The following is a 15,530-nucleotide window of genomic DNA, read 5'->3' as shown; positions in this document are numbered from 1 at the left end:
GTGCAAGATAATATTGATGCTGCACATGCGCCTGGCCAGAGACTTTGGAATGTGTCCTGCAGCATGTTTCCTCCCTGCTGCCAGCTGTTTTATATCAGCTTGACAGAGTAGGTCAGGAAATTGGAGGTAGGAGAGTGGCTATTGGGAGTGGGAGATGCAGTTGAGAGAGGGGATTTCTTATTGGCTTTGCTATCCACCAACACCACCTTCCACCTCGCAACCCTCCTGCCTTTTGTGCCCACCCCTAGAAGCAACTCCTTCTCAATTAATTCACAACCACACCTTCAAAATTCCAACTGTCCAGCTATTTGCACAGGACATTTCTGCAGCTTACCGATCTGCTCAACCACACCCTCACTTCCACCTTTGACACCCAACCCCCATTAAAACCATTGTTGCCTTTAACCCTGGCCATTTCCCCCGATACCACCCTCATCTTTGCTCCTTTAAGTCCTGGGGATGCAGACTTGAACGGAATGATGAACAGCTGGGTGAGCCATTTATTGCCAGAAATCATTGAATTTGGAAGTGGATGTCTAGGAATTTTTTATTTACAAAAAAAACATTTTTTTTTCCAATTAAGGGGCTAATTAGCGTAGCTAATCCACTTAATCCTGCATATCTTTGGGCTGTGGAGTGAGACCCACGCAGACACTGGGAGAATGTGCAAACTCCACACGGACCGAGACCCGTGGGCGGGATCGAACCGGGTCCTCGGTGCCGTGATGCAGTGGTGCTAGCCACTGTGCCGCCCTAGCTATCGAGAAATTTAAAGCTACAATTTTGTTTTTGAAATGTGAGCTCACTAATGCCCTGACCTCCTCCCCAATAATGATCACATGTCCAGTAAACTCAAAACAGCTTTTCCCTCAACATTCAACTGCAATGCAAATTCTGATTTGGAATGTGCATGTGCAAAGGTTCATGATAAGATGTGCATTTTTGAACCACCAAATATCATTCAACTGATGAATATGAAGTAGATAAATATGGGAAAAAAGAGATGAACCTGTAATGGAAGCGAGGAACAGCACAATCTCTGATTACAAACATCTTTAAATATGGGAGTGTCAGTGAAAACTGGCATATCAAGGCAAATTGGATACTGGATATTATATATAGGAGAATTTCATACAAAAACGTGGAAATTATGAGGAACCTATAGAAGGCTTTGGTTCAGTGACATTGTAATCCTACTCAGTTCTGGACACCACATCGTATACACGTTTATCAGAGCCAATGGAAAAGTAATGGGGATTCACAAGAATGATATGAGGAATAAAAACCTAGCTATGGTGGGAGATGTTCTTAAATTCAAATTCGTAGAGATGGAGGGAAAAGAAAATTGTAGTCACATTATGAAAATCTTTAAGATAATATGAAAGACTGCTTAATTGGTTAGTAAATTGGTAAAAAGGAGGTATCGATTTAGGGTTAGTACTAAAGAACAGAGAGGTGATTAAGAGGAATTTTTTCAAGCAAGAAATTGTATGGATATGAAATACTTCACAGCAGTAGGTATTGGAGCCAAGTTGAGCACGATTAATGAATTTTCAAGCAGATACAAACGTAATGGCCCGATGGTGTTCTGTACTATTTGGAACAATTCTTTCATTTTATTTTGTCTGTCAGGACAAGTTATCGACGTTGATGTGGGAATTGTCTGTGAGAATGTTCCAATTATTACCCCAAATGGGGAGGTTGTTATTTCCAGCTTAAACTTCAAGGTAAGCTTTAAGTATTCAAACTGAGCATATTTAATGTAATGTTGGTTGGACAATAACACTGCATTATTGTGCATTAGAACAACTTGTGGTGTATTGTTTTTAAGCCTTCAACGTCAGCTACTTTATTTCGTATATGTATGAACATTCAGAAGGAGTAGTTAATTAACTTGCAAATTTATTTCACACTCATGATAATCTTGTTGTCAGCATGAAACATATATAAATTAAGTGATTCTTGGAAAGGCATTGGTAATGTAAATATAGACAAACTTTCTCTCCCCGTTTTTATCTGATAGACTGGTTGAAAGTTTGGAAGATATATGTGGTTTTTAAGATGGAGCAGTAGTTTCCTGAAAAGTTTCTAACAACACAACAGTCAGAAAACAAGGAGTCTCTAGTTTTGCAATAAATGTTTTTCTAAATCATTTTTTATTTTTTCTTGCTGTTCAAGGAGATACAAGATGAAAGCTTGTGTATAATTAATGAAAATATAGGTGGAATCAGATGACAAGAGGCATGGTTAATGCCAAGGAGTTTTATTTCGAAGATTATTTAGGAGCTAAATTAAAAAGCAGAACCTCAAAGGGAGTTTTGGAAATTTAATGTGTATGAAAGATTGGTGTGGGTGAAATGGGTTTCTATTCATGGGAAACTGGCATCAGTACTGGGGAAAGTGGGAGATATATTGTTGGGGCAGTCTTCACATGAACCTGTGCTGGGACCAGTATTCTGGCAAGCTGTATGAATAGGGAGGTCGAGAGGCTTTAAACTAAATAATGGGGAGGAGGGATCACTAGAAAGAAAATATGATAAATTAGAGGACAAGGTAAAAGAGCAAGGTAGAAATAAGAGCAATGCCAAAAAGGGAGTTGGCAGGAAGGGGCAGAACGTACAAAATTAAGACAGCAGAGTAGGCCAGAGTTTGCAAAAATAGCGAAATGGCCTCAATGTCTATGGCATTCGTAACAAAACCGATGAATTGTCGGCTCAAGTAGAAGTAAATATAAATGACCTGATAGCCATTGCAGAGACATGGTTGCTAAGTAACCGATGCTGGGACCTGAATAGTCATGGGTACTTGACATTTTGGAAGGACATAAGACTAGAAAAAGGTGGTGGCGTTGCTCTGTTACTTAAGGATGATATTAGTACCATAGTGAGAGATGACCTTTTTCTAAAGATCAAGATGTAGAATCAGTTTGGGTATAAATATTAAATAGCAAGTGGAAGAAGTCACTAGTGGGAATAGTTTATAGGCCCCCAAATAATAATGACACTCTAGGATGGGGTACATGGGAAGAAATAATGAGGGCTTCTAAGAAAGGCACTGCAATTACCATGGGTGACTTTAATCTACATATAGATTGGCTGATGTGTTCATGAGTGTTTTTCAGGACAATTCCTTTGAGGAACAGGTTATTCATGACTCGTATGCAATGAGGCAGTGTTAATTAATGGGCGCATAATAAAGGAACCTCTAGGTAGCAGTGATCCCATAACATTATTGAATTTTGCATTCAGTTTGTGGGCAAAGAGTCGGTCTCACTAACTTTTAAAATTTAAACAATGATAAATAGAAGGGTATAAAGACATAGCTGATGAAAGTGAACTAAGAAATAGATTAACGGTAGGTTCTGTGGAAATGCAATGAGGAACATTTAAGGAGATATTTCATGATGTTCAGCAAAGATATACTCGTGTGAGATAGAAAGAACAGAGGACAACTGAACCATTCATGATCGACGAGGGATGTTAAAGATAGCAGTAACTTAAAGGAAAAAGTGTACAATTCTGTGAAGATTAGTGATAGATCAGAAAATAAGCCAGAATTTAAAAACCTGCAAAAATGACTAAAAAGGTAATGAGGAAGAGGTGCTAGGGAGAATGAGCAAAAGTTAGCCAGAAATATAAAAGTATTTAAAAGGGAAAAAGGTAACTAAAGTGAATGTCCATCCTCTGGAGAGCTTGTCTAGGGGAATTAATAATGGGAAATACAAATGACAGAAGTATTAAATCTCCAGTCCCCCAGTCGTGTGTTTCGCGGCCAGGAATTCCCATTGAAGTCACCCCATGCTGCTGTGAAATCCAGTGACGGGGGTGCACTGCCAGCAGGAAAGTGAACCCTGATGACCGGAGAATTTCAGCCATTGTCTTCACCGTAGAAGACACAAATAACATACAAAAATACTTTAAAATCAGCTGGTGAAAGTCAAGGAAGAACTTAAAACAATTACCATCACCTGGGAAAGGGCACAGGGAAAACAATTAGAACTAAAAGCTAGCAAGTCACCAGGGTCTGATGGACTTTATCCTAGCATTCTGAAAGAAGCGGCTGCAGAGATAATAAATGCATGGTTTTAATTTTCAACATTTCCTTGATCTGGAAAGGTCCCATCAGATTGGAATATAGCAAAGCAGCTTCCATAGTCGAGAAAGGAAGAAGACAAAAAAAGTAGGTAAAAGCAGGCCAGTTAGCTTAAGACCAACTAACTGAGGAAGGGCGAAGTGGCTCCACACTTTGCCCTCTCCTCTGACTGCAGCAGGTTTTTTTAGTTGAATTCTTTTACTTTTTATTTGAACTTGGCGATTTGTTTCATACTTAACTGATTACATTGCTGTGATCATAAAGGAACCAATAGATCAGGTGTTCTTGAGCGCAACAAAGAGGTTAACTTTATTATACTGAAACCAATACTGAAACCAATCTAACTAAATTAATTAAATATGCATCGCCTTTCTCACGCACAAGCGCGCATACACTCACAGATTACAGAATGGGGAAGTGTAGGTTGTCAGAGTTCATAAAAAAATAGTCTGTAGTTGGATGACTTGGATGGCTTCAGGCTGAATTTGATGATCTCGATGCTTCCAATTTGAAGATGTGGACGACTTGGAGACAGTAATGCTGAATTTGGCACTTTTAAGACGTGTCTGTCTGCAGCAGGGCATCCCTAGATGATCACAGTCAGCAAACAGGGCTTGAACTGTACCAGGTAGGTTGGAGAACAAAAGGACCCAGGAGGGATCCCACTTAGGTCTTCTCCTGATGCACGATCAATTGCACAAAGCCGAGAGTTGAATACAACTGAGGCTTTATTACACTAAGATGTATGGCCTCCTACAGCAGCTGGCGAAATGGCTGCTGTATGGGGAGCACACATATTTATACTCCGCCTACTGGGCGGAGGCAGCAAGCAGGGTCTACCCCCGTACCTGCAGTATAGGGTCTTATCACACATGTAATATATACAACAGTGGTGATTACCGCATTCACCCCCTGTTAAAATTGAGTCCGACGGGGGTGGCGGAGAACTATATACAGAACAAGTTTAATATACAGAGGCACAAAAAATGTTGAAGTCCAGTACAAGGTGCTTTAACAGTCCCAAACCAATTACAGGTTTAGCCGGTCCGGGGCCTTGATGTGACGTTGGGAGCGACGCAGTGGTGGCGGCTATTCCGGTGGTGGTCTGATCCTCGGTGACTCCGGGAGGGGTGCTGCTGGGTGCGCGGACCGGAGGGGTGTGTGTGTGGGGAACCTGCTGGTGCCAGGTCCCTGAGGGAGACAGTATCCTAGCGGCCGTCGGGGTATGCTATGTAGGCATACTGGGGGTTAGCGTGGAGTAACTGCACCCTTTCAACCAACGGGTCTGCCTTGTGGAGTCGTACGTACTTACGGAGGAGTACGGATCCTGGAGCTGCGAGCCAAGCCAGGAACGACACCCCGGATGTGGACTTCCTGGGGAAGGCAAAGAGACGTTCATGGGGTGTGTCGTTAGTTGCAGTGCATAGGAGCGACCGAATGGAGTTCAGTCCATCAGGGAGGACTTCCTGCTAGCGGGAGGCTGGGAGATTTCTGGATTGTAGGGCCAGCTGGACGGCCCTCCAGACCGTCCCGTTCTCCCTCTCCACCTGCCCATTTTCCCGTGGGGTTATAGCTGGTCATCCTGCTGGAGGCGATACCCCTGCTGAGCAGGAACTGATGCAGCTCGTCACTCATGAATGAGGATCCCCTGTCACTATGGATGTAGGCGGGGAAGCCGAACAGAGCGAAGATTGTGTTGAGGGCTTTGACGGCGGTGGCAGATGTTATGTCGGGGCACGGGATGGCGAAGGCGAATCTGGAGTACTCATCGACCACACTGAGGAAATATGTGTTCCAATCGGTGGAGGGGAGGGGCCCTTTGAAGTCCATGCTGAGCCGTTCAAATGGGCGGGAGGCCTTCACCAGGCGTGCGCGATCCGGCTGGTAGAAGTGTGGTTTGCACTACACACAGACCTGGCAGTCCCTGGTGATTGTCCTGATTTCCTCGACGAGTAGGGCAGATTGCGCCCCTTGATGAAGAGGTACAACCGTGTGACTCCCGGGTGACAAAGTTGTTGTGCAGGGTCCGGAGTCGGTCTACTTGTGCGCTAGCACATGTACCTTGGGATAGGGCATCTGGGGGCTCGTTGAGATTACCGGGGCGATACAAAATCTCGTAGTTGTCGGTGGAGAGCTCGATCCTCCACCTCAAGATTTATCGTTCTTGATCTTGCCCCGTTGTGTATTGTTAAACATAAAGGCTACCGACCGTTGGTCAGTGAGGAGAGTGAATCTCCTACCGGCCAGGTAATGCCTCCAATGCCGCACAGCTTCAACGATGGCTTGGGCCTTTTCGACAGAGGAGTGCCGAATTTCGGAGGCATGAAGGGTGCGGGAAAAGAATGCCACGGGCCTGCCTGCCTGATTGAGCGTGGCGGCTAGAGCGACGTCTGATGCGTCGCTCTCCACTTGAAAGGGCAACGTCTCGTCGATTGTGTGCATCGCGGCCTTGGCGATGTCGGCTCTAATACGGTTGAAGGCCTGTTAAGCCTCGGCCGTCAGGGGAAAAAGGGTGGACTGGATGAGTGGGCGGGCCTTGTCCGCATAGTTTAGGACCCACTGGGTGTAGTAAGAAAAGAACCCCAATTATTTGGGATGTGACAACAGGGCACTTACAATATCATAAAAAATGATGTAACTAACAGGGTAGATAAAGGGAAACCGGTGGATATAGTATATATGGATTTCCAGAAGGCATTTGATCAGATGCTGCACGAAAGTTATTACACAAGGTAAGGGTAACATATTAACATGAATAGAGGATTAATTAGCAGGCAGAAAGTCGAGAGCAAGAGTAAACGGGTTATTTTCAATGTGACAGGCTGTAATTAGTCTATTGCCACAAAGATCTTTGCTGTGATCTCCGCTATTAATAGTCTTTATAAATTACTTACGACAAAGTGACAGAATGATGTATCCAGTTGCTGACAGTGCAAAGCTAGGTGGGACAGTAAGCTGCGAAAAGGACACAGAGGCTTGAAATAGATATCCTGGGATTAGGTGTGTGAGGAACAAAGCAGCAGATGGAATATTGTGTTGGGAATAAATGAGGTTCTTCACTTTGGTAGTTCCCGTAACAGCCTCCCCGAACAGGTGCCGGAATGTGGCCACTAGGGGCTTTTCACAGTAACTTCATTTGAAGCCTACTTGTGACAATAAGCGATTTTCATTTCATTTTTTCATTTCAAGTACAGGACAACAGAATATTTTTAAATGGTGGGAAAATAATGTTTATTCTGAGAAATTGGTGGCTTGTACAAGAGATTGAGAGAAAATGAGCATATGCATATGGGAAGCATTAAGGAAGGCAGTTGACATTTTAGCCTTTATTACAAGGAGCCAGGAGTATAAGTAGAAGTCCTGCTAACAATTGTGTCTAGCGTTTGGCAAGACTACATAAGGCACACTGGTGCGCAGTTTTGATCTCCTTCTCTAAGGAAAGATGTACTTATTTTGGAGTTGGTACAGGGAAGGTGGATCACGTTGGTTTCTGGGATGAGAGGTTGTACTGTGATGAATGGTTGAGTAAATTGGGCCTATAACTCTCTGGAGCTTTGAAGAAAGAAAGGTGATCTCATTGAATCTTAAAAGGTTCTGAGAAGACTTGACAAGGTGGATAGTCATCGATTCTTTAACCTGGCTGGAGCATCTAGAACTAGGGGGCATAGTTTCAAGATAAGGGGTTGATAATTTTAGACCGAAGTATGGAGAACTTCTTCTTTCTGAATGATGTGAGCTTTGGAATTCTCTGTCCCAGAAGATTATGGGTGCTTCATTTCTAGTTTAGCCAAGGCTGTGATGGATAGATGCTTGGACTCTAAAGGAATCAAGATTATGGGATCAGGCAGGAAAGTGGAATTGGGGTGCAAGATCAACCATAACCTTATTGAATGATAGAGGGATCCCACCACTGACATTTGTTCCTATTTCTTGTGTTCTTGAAGCACTTTATCTCTCGAGCTAAATAATCTTAAGGCCATTTAAATTTTCCACCTCGACAGTAGGTTGCAGAGTTTGGCCAGTATATTACATATCAAGCTCGCCAGGCGGGGCTACACTCATTATGATGGGTATGCTGGCTGAGGTGATGGCAGTGGAGTTTGAGTGGCAGTTTGTTCAGCATTTTGAGCAGCATGAGAAGCAGATAATGGGAATGCTCAAACAGTCAGTGGACGATACGCTGGCGATACGATACGATAAGATAGAACATAGAACAGTACAGCACAGAACAGGCCCTTCGGCCCTCGATGTTGTGCCGAGCAATGATCACCCTACTTAAACCCACGTAACCCGTATACCCGTAACCCAACAATCCCCCCATTAACCTTACACTACGGGCAATTTAGCATGGCCAATCCACCTAACCCGCACATCTTTGGACTGTGGGAGGAAACCGGAGCACCCGGAGGAAACCCACGCACACACGGGGAGGACGTGCAGACTCCACACAGACAGTGACCCAGCCGGGAATCGAACCTGGGACCCTGGAGCTGTGAAGTATTGATGCTAACCACCATGCTACCGTGAGGCCCCTAGATGTCGGCAATGGTGCGGGTGCACGGTGAGGTGTTGAAAGGGATGGAGGAGGCATTGTTGAGCACAACAGCCAGCTCTCCTCGGAAGAGGAACTGCTGAAAGTGGAGGAAAATAATAAAGGGCTGAGAGCCAAAGTGGAGGACCTGGAGAACAGGTCACGGCAGCAGAATCGTCGGATCATGGGGCGGCCTGAGGCCAGCTGAGTACTTTTCAGGGATATTCACCAAATTGTTGGGGAAGGAGGAGAACATCTCCCTCTTTGAGCTGGATAAGGTTTATCGATCATTTAGGCCGAAGCCAAAGGTGAATGATCCATCAAGAGCTGTGATAGTCTGCTTTCACAGCTATCCGATGAAGGAGAGGGCTTTGAGGTGGGCCAAGCAGAATCAGGAGGTGAGGTGGGAAAGCAGTGGTATTCGTATATACCAGGAGCTGGCAAGAAGGTGGATGGCCTTAAACAGGTTAAAGGAAGCTCTTTACAAGAGTGGTGTTTACAAGAGGGGTGGTCTACCCGGGGAAGCTGAGGGTTACGTAAAACTCCAAGGACCATTTCTTTGAGGAGGCGTTGGTGAGGGCTGAAAGACTGGGGCTGAATTGAGTTTGAAATTTGATCTCTCATGTTAAGGTTGGGAGGGGGTGGTTTTTGGACAGTGTGATAATGTGTTGGGGGTTTCGTCCTCTGTTTTGTGTTGATGCATTATTGTTTACAAAGATTGGGTCTGGAGGTTTTTAGTATTGGATTTTGTGTTAGGTATGTGGGAGGGGACTGGGCTCTGGTGGGGGCCACCTTGCCAGCAAACTTAATTTACCCAGTGAATGGGAGTGAGGTGTAGGGAGAGGCTGCAGCCAGCCGAGCCTGTGTGGCCATGTTTTGACGGGCCTAGAGATATGAACGGGGGGAGATGCAGAGAGGAGTGATTTCTGGAGGAAGTGGTTGGGGTATTTCTGGGATGGGGGGGGCTAGTTGGTTGACGGTGACTAGGGACAGAGCTTTGTCCCATTCTTGGGGTGGATCTGGGAGCCATTTTGGGTGCATGGTGGACCTAAGATGTTTGGGGGGGGGGGGGGGGTTGGGATGGGGGAAGCAGATATGCCCCACATTGTGATCTTGGCAAGGAGAAGGGGGGATGTGGTGAAAGACCCCCAGTCAGAGTGGTAACGTGGAACATGCTGGGGTTGGGTGGGCCGGTGAAACAGGCGAGGGTTTTTTCGCATTTAAAGAGCTTGAGAGCAGATGTGGTGCTACTGCAGGAGACCGATCTGAGAGTGAAGGATCAGGTAAGGCGTCGGAATATTGGGTCAACCAGGTTTTTCACTCGGGCTTTGATAGCAGGGCTCGGAGGGTAGTGGGTATTAGTGGGTAAGAGAATTACGTTTCAGAGATGGAGAAGGCGATGGCAGATCAGGGGGAAGATACATTATAGTAATGGCCGATTTGGAGAGGAGGTTGGTGGTGTTGTTTAGTGTGTAAGCACCGAATTGGGATGAGGTAGCGTTTATGAAGACGATGTTGGCGGCCATCCGGGCCAGTGCAAATGTATATTCCATGATTGATTTCTTTATTATGGGGAGGTCATTGTTGTCGGGGATGAGGACAGCGGAATACTCGGCGATCATTATTTCAGATCACGCTCCGCACCTGGTCGATGTTGTCTTGGAGAAAGGGCCTGCACAGAGGCCTGTGTGGAGGATGGATGTGGGGCTGCTTGGGTTCTGTTTTTTTGTGTAAGGGTGGCAAAGATGATTGACGATTATGTGGGTTTCAATAAATATGGGGCGGTCTTGCTGTCGGTGGTATGGGAGGTGTTGAAGGCGGTGGTAAGTGGCTAGATTATCTCTTGTAAGGCGCAGGTGGATAGGGAGGCAAGAGGGGAATGCTGTTGGCTGGTGGACAAAATTTTGGAAGTTGGAGAGGTATGAGAAAGGTCCCACCCTTTTGGCCAGTAGAAGGGAACTGCAGGCGCAGTTTGATCTTTTATCCACAGGCAAAACGGTACGCCAGTTGAGACGGGCAAAGAGTGTGGTGCATGAGTACACGGAGAAGGCTAGTCGCTTGCTAGCGGGACAGCTCCACTGGAAAGCAGCCTCCCAGGAGATTGTTCAGGTCTGGGATGAGGTGAAGGGCCTGGTGACCGAGCCAGAGCAGCTGCATAGGGTTTCACAGTAACTTAATTGAACCCTACTTGTGACAATAAACGATTATTATTATTATTTGAGGAGTTTTAAAAGAGGTTTGTATCTATTGCAGCCCCCGGGAGTAGAGTCGGATACAAGGGAGTTTTGGAGTGGCTGGTGTATCCCACAGAGATAGAGAAGGTTTGGGTGGCGATAGGGAAAATGCAAACGGGTAAAGCACAGGGACCAGATGGGTTCCCAGTGGAATTTTGTAAGAGGTTTTCAGGCAGGCTGGCACAGATGTTGGTGGAGATGTTTGAGGACCCGATACTTGGGGGGCGCTTCTGGAGACGATGGGACAGGCATTTATTTAGATTTTTTTTTTAAAAAAAGGATACAGTGGAGTGGATTATATCGGCAATATCCCTGTTAAATATAGATGCCAAAATTCTTGCCAAAGTGTTGGCACTGAGACTGGAGGGGTTCCTCCCGCAGGTGGTTGGGGAGGATCAGACGGGATTTGTAAAGAGTAGGAAGTTGGCCTTGAATGTGTGGCGCTTGCTGAACATGGTGCTCTCCTCATTAACAGGGGGAAGCAGGAGGTGGTGGTGGTGCTGGTGCTGGTGCTGGATGCGGAGAAGATGTTTGATTGGGTAGAGAAGAGTTATTTGGCTGCGGTGTTGGAGCGGTTTGGGATTGGGCCTAAGTTTGTGGCATTGGTCAAGTTATACAAGGATCCGAAGGCCACTGTTCGTACGAATGAGGTGAACTTAGGATATTTTCAGCTGCGTAGGGAAATGAGACCGGGATATCCCATGTACCCCCCCCCCTTTCATTTACGCTGGCGGTAGAGCTCTTGGCCATTGCGCTGAGGAGCTCTGATAAATGGGAGGAGGATGGGGAGTTGGATCGTCAGGTGTCCCTGTATACTGACGACCTTCTGCTGTGTATTTCCAACCGTTCCCACAGTTGGGGGATATAATGGGCTGCTCAAGCGATCTGGGCCGTTTTCGGGATACTCATTGAATTTGGAGACAAGCAAGTGCTTTTTGGTCCCCCCCCCCCCCCCCCCCACCCGCCTGGCATGGGAGCTGGCCTGGGGGGTATTGCCATTTCATATGACGACTATTCACTTCAGGTATCTGCGGGTGGGGGTGCCTAGGGATTGGGCACTGCTCTGTAAATTCACTTTCACGAGCATGGTGGGCAGGGTCAAGGCGGATCTGTTGAGGTGGGACAGTCTCCCCCGTCATTGGCTGGCCCGGTACAGTCAGTAAAGATGAATGTTTTGCCATGGTTTTTATTTTTATTCCAGTGTTTACCGGTCTTCTTGCTTGCACTTGGTGTTGGAGGCCAATCTGCTGGATGCTATATTTGGGATGTCGGACCTGCTGGAGCTGCAAAAGGAGGTGGGGTGGATGTTGCTGATTGTTCACGGGCGGCTCCTGTTGGGGTGGAGGTCAGCTTCTCCGCGTGTTCCTCAGTGTGGCTGGGGACCTGATGGAGTTTCTGTATCTTGAGAAGGTTAAGTTCACCTTGAGGAGGGACGATTGAGTTACTCGTTAGTAGAGTTGGGGGGCGGTTTCTTCTGTTGCTCCTTTTTCTTTGTGTTTTGTTTTATATATAAAACTGAATAAAAATATTTAAGAAAACAATATTTGGTACCATAATCTTTAGGAATCATTTATATCGCTACTGCTCCATTTAGTTTGGAAACAAAATTGGGCAATATGTGTTTGGACAGACAATATATCATCATCAGATTTAACAACAAATCAGAAACTCACGCTGGCATGTGTACTGTAGATATCAGATTATGTTTTTGACACAAAAGAATCAAAGGAATGTGAGAGCAGGTTTCCAATGAAGTGTAACGTTATCCTCATGCTGAACTTGTTATAGATCCTGTCTCCACCAAATTAGATTATCCTGAAGTAGATTCAGTGGCTATTTTTCAGAATTAGTGGCTTGAGAGATCTTATTGAAGTACTTAGCAACCAAGAATATCGTTCATATTTTAAAAATTAATTCATGGGCCGTGGGCACTGTTGGCAAGGTCAGAATTTATTGCCTATCTCTAATTTCTTTTGAGAAGCTATTAGTGAACTACCTTCTTGAACCACTGCACCCTGCAGGAATGTTAGGTAGAAACTTGTAGTCTTTTGACCAGTGTTGATGTCGGAATGCCAGTGTTTGCAGGTAGGGGTTAGAGAAACATGGAGGTGGCGGTATTTCCATGCACTCACTGCCATTGTCCTTCTAAGCCAGGGCTTCCAAAACAGTGGGTCTCAATCCCATTGGGGTTGCGAGATTAAATCTTGGGGTTACAAGCTCTACGGCAGCAATGACCTCAGACTGAATGACAACTAGGGACCCGCTTTAAATGCTCGCTATTTTTTCTGTTGGTGGACCGGTCCTAATGGCTGTCTTCTGTAGCTGCTGCTGCAAAAAAGCCTGCAGGTCGGTTTTTGTTTGGTGTAAAATCCCAGTCTTTTCACAATTCCTCCAATTTAATAGTCAATGCCGCACCAATATAAACCCATAACCTGGGTATTGATTGCTACCTCTTCCGTCATTGCAATCGCCAAAGATTGCACAAAACAATGAGCATTGTGCAGGAGCAACGGGAGAAAACACTTCCTGAGTGAGACACAACCAGAGTGAGTGTGGATCTTGGGAATTTGGGGCACAGTGGGAATGCGGTGCAGAGGGGAAAGTGGTGCTTTTTTTCCCCTTTCCTTTCTAACTTTTTAAATCTGCAAAGAGTGGTCTTGCCCTGCTGCAGCAGTAGAGGTTACAGGGGAGAGAGCTGATTGGTAAGTAGTAGGCAAGGTCAGGTATATATTTACTGTTTTTATTACTTATAGTCTGTAAGGCCTTTTTTGGTTTATAGTTTGAAAGGGTGATATTCTGTAGTAGCAAGAACAAGGGAAGAAGCACCCTAGAGAACTGGATACAAGGGCAGTAATAAAGGAAAGAACAGTAAAATGGCAGATAGTTTAATCAAGGGTGAGAGGCAAATAGGACCACATTACAAAGAATAATTATGGTTGATCAAAAATGGCAAAAAGGCGAGCCTAAAGGCGTTGTATTATAATGCACAAAGCATTCCGAGTAAGGTAGATGAACTAACGGCGCAAATCAAGGTAGATGGCTATGATCTCAGCCAATACGGAGACATGGTTACAAGAAGATCAAAACTGGGAACTTAACATTCAGGAATATCCCCGTGTGTGCGTGGGTTTCCTTCGGGTGCTCCGGTTTCCTCCCACAGTCCAAAGATGTGCGGGTTAGGTGGATTGGCCAGGCTAAATTGCCCTTAGTGTCCTAAAAAATAATAAGGTTAATGGGGGTTGTTGGGTTACTGGGATAGGTATACGTGGGCTTGAGTAGGGTGATCATTGCTCGGCACAACATCGAGGGCCGAAGGGCCTGTTCTGTGCTGTACTGTTCTTTTTTTTTAATAAACAATTTTATTGAGGTAGTTTTTGGCTTTATAAACAGTTACAGACATCATCAGAAAGGAAGCAAAAAAGGCAAAAATGTGCAAACATCCACGTACTTTCAATACTTCCACCGTAACATATTGCACAAGCCCGCTCCCCTCCCACCGGTACTACCCGCCATATTTTCCCTCCTACTCTACTCTAACCCCCCCCCCCCCTGCTGACGCTCACTCTCCCGCAAAGAAGTCAATAAATGGTTGCCACCTCCGGGTGAACCCCTGCACAGAACCCCTCAAGGCGAATTTGATATTTTCCATCCCCAGGAAACTCGACATGTCCGCAAGCCACCACTCCGTCTTCGGGGGCTTTGAGTCCCTCCACGCCAATAATATTCGTCGCCGGGCTATCAGGGAAGCAAAGGCCAGCACATCGGCCTCTTTCTCCCCCTGGACGCCCGGGTCTTCCGAAACCCCAAAAATTGCCACCCCTGGGCTCATCACCACCCTTGTTTTTAGCACCTGGGACATGACCCCCGCAAATCCCTCCCAGTACCCCCTCAGCTCAGGGCATGCCCAAAACATGTGAACATGGTTCGCTGGTTCTCCCGCGCACCTAGCGCATTTGTCCTCTATCCCGAAAAATTTGCTCATCCGAGCCACCGTCATATGGGCCCGGTGAACGACCTTAAATTGGATCAGCCCGAGCCTAGCACATGTCGCGGTCGAGTTTACCCTACTCAGGGCCTCTGCCCACAGCCCATCCTCCATTTTCCCCGCCTATCTCCTCCTCCCATTTAAGTTTCAGTTCCTCTGTCTGGGACCCTTCCTCCCTCATGAGCACCTTATAAATACCCGAGACTCTACCCTCCCCTTCATCCCTCCCAGAGACTATTCTGTCTAGGATCCCCATTGGCGGGAGGCGCAGGAAAGATGGGACCTGTCTACGAACAAAGTCCCGCAACTGTAGGTATCTAAAATCATTTCCCCTTACCACCCCAAATTTCTCCTCCAAGCTCCTCAAACTCGCGAAGCTCCCTTCCAGGAACATATCACCCACCCTTCCCGCCCCTGCTCGCCGCCATACTCGGAACCCCCCATCCATACTGCCGGGGGCAAACCGATGGTTGTCGCAGATTGGCACCCAGACAGACGCCCCCATCTCCCCCACATGCCTCCTCCACTGGCCCCATATCCGCAGGGTCGCCACCACTACCGGGCTGGTGGTGTACTTGGCCGGCGGCAGCGGTAGAGGAGCCGTGACCAGGGCTTCCAAACTGGAGCCCCTGCACGAAGCCGCCTCCACCCGCTCCCAAATAGACCCCGTACCCACCATCCACTTCCT

General features: G+C 46.3%; 1 protein-coding gene across 1 annotated transcript in view; it reads left to right on the top strand.

The window, feature by feature from the left end:
• LOC119973338 (ATP-binding cassette sub-family D member 2-like) overlaps positions 1 to 15,530 on the top strand; it is a 122,768-nt gene that overhangs the window by 42,636 nt on the left and 64,602 nt on the right. Inside the window, exon 5 of the mRNA XM_038811221.1 lies at positions 1,633 to 1,727. Within this exon, the coding sequence (XP_038667149.1) occupies positions 1,633 to 1,727 (95 nt within the window). The remainder of the gene's footprint in view (positions 1 to 1,632; positions 1,728 to 15,530) is intronic.

This window comes from Scyliorhinus canicula, chromosome 11 (genome assembly GCF_902713615.1).
Source record: "Scyliorhinus canicula chromosome 11, sScyCan1.1, whole genome shotgun sequence".
NCBI classification, from domain to species: Eukaryota; Metazoa; Chordata; class Chondrichthyes; order Carcharhiniformes; family Scyliorhinidae; genus Scyliorhinus; species Scyliorhinus canicula.
Note: the sequence above shows the minus strand (reverse complement) of the source record. Positions and strands in the feature narration are given on the sequence as shown.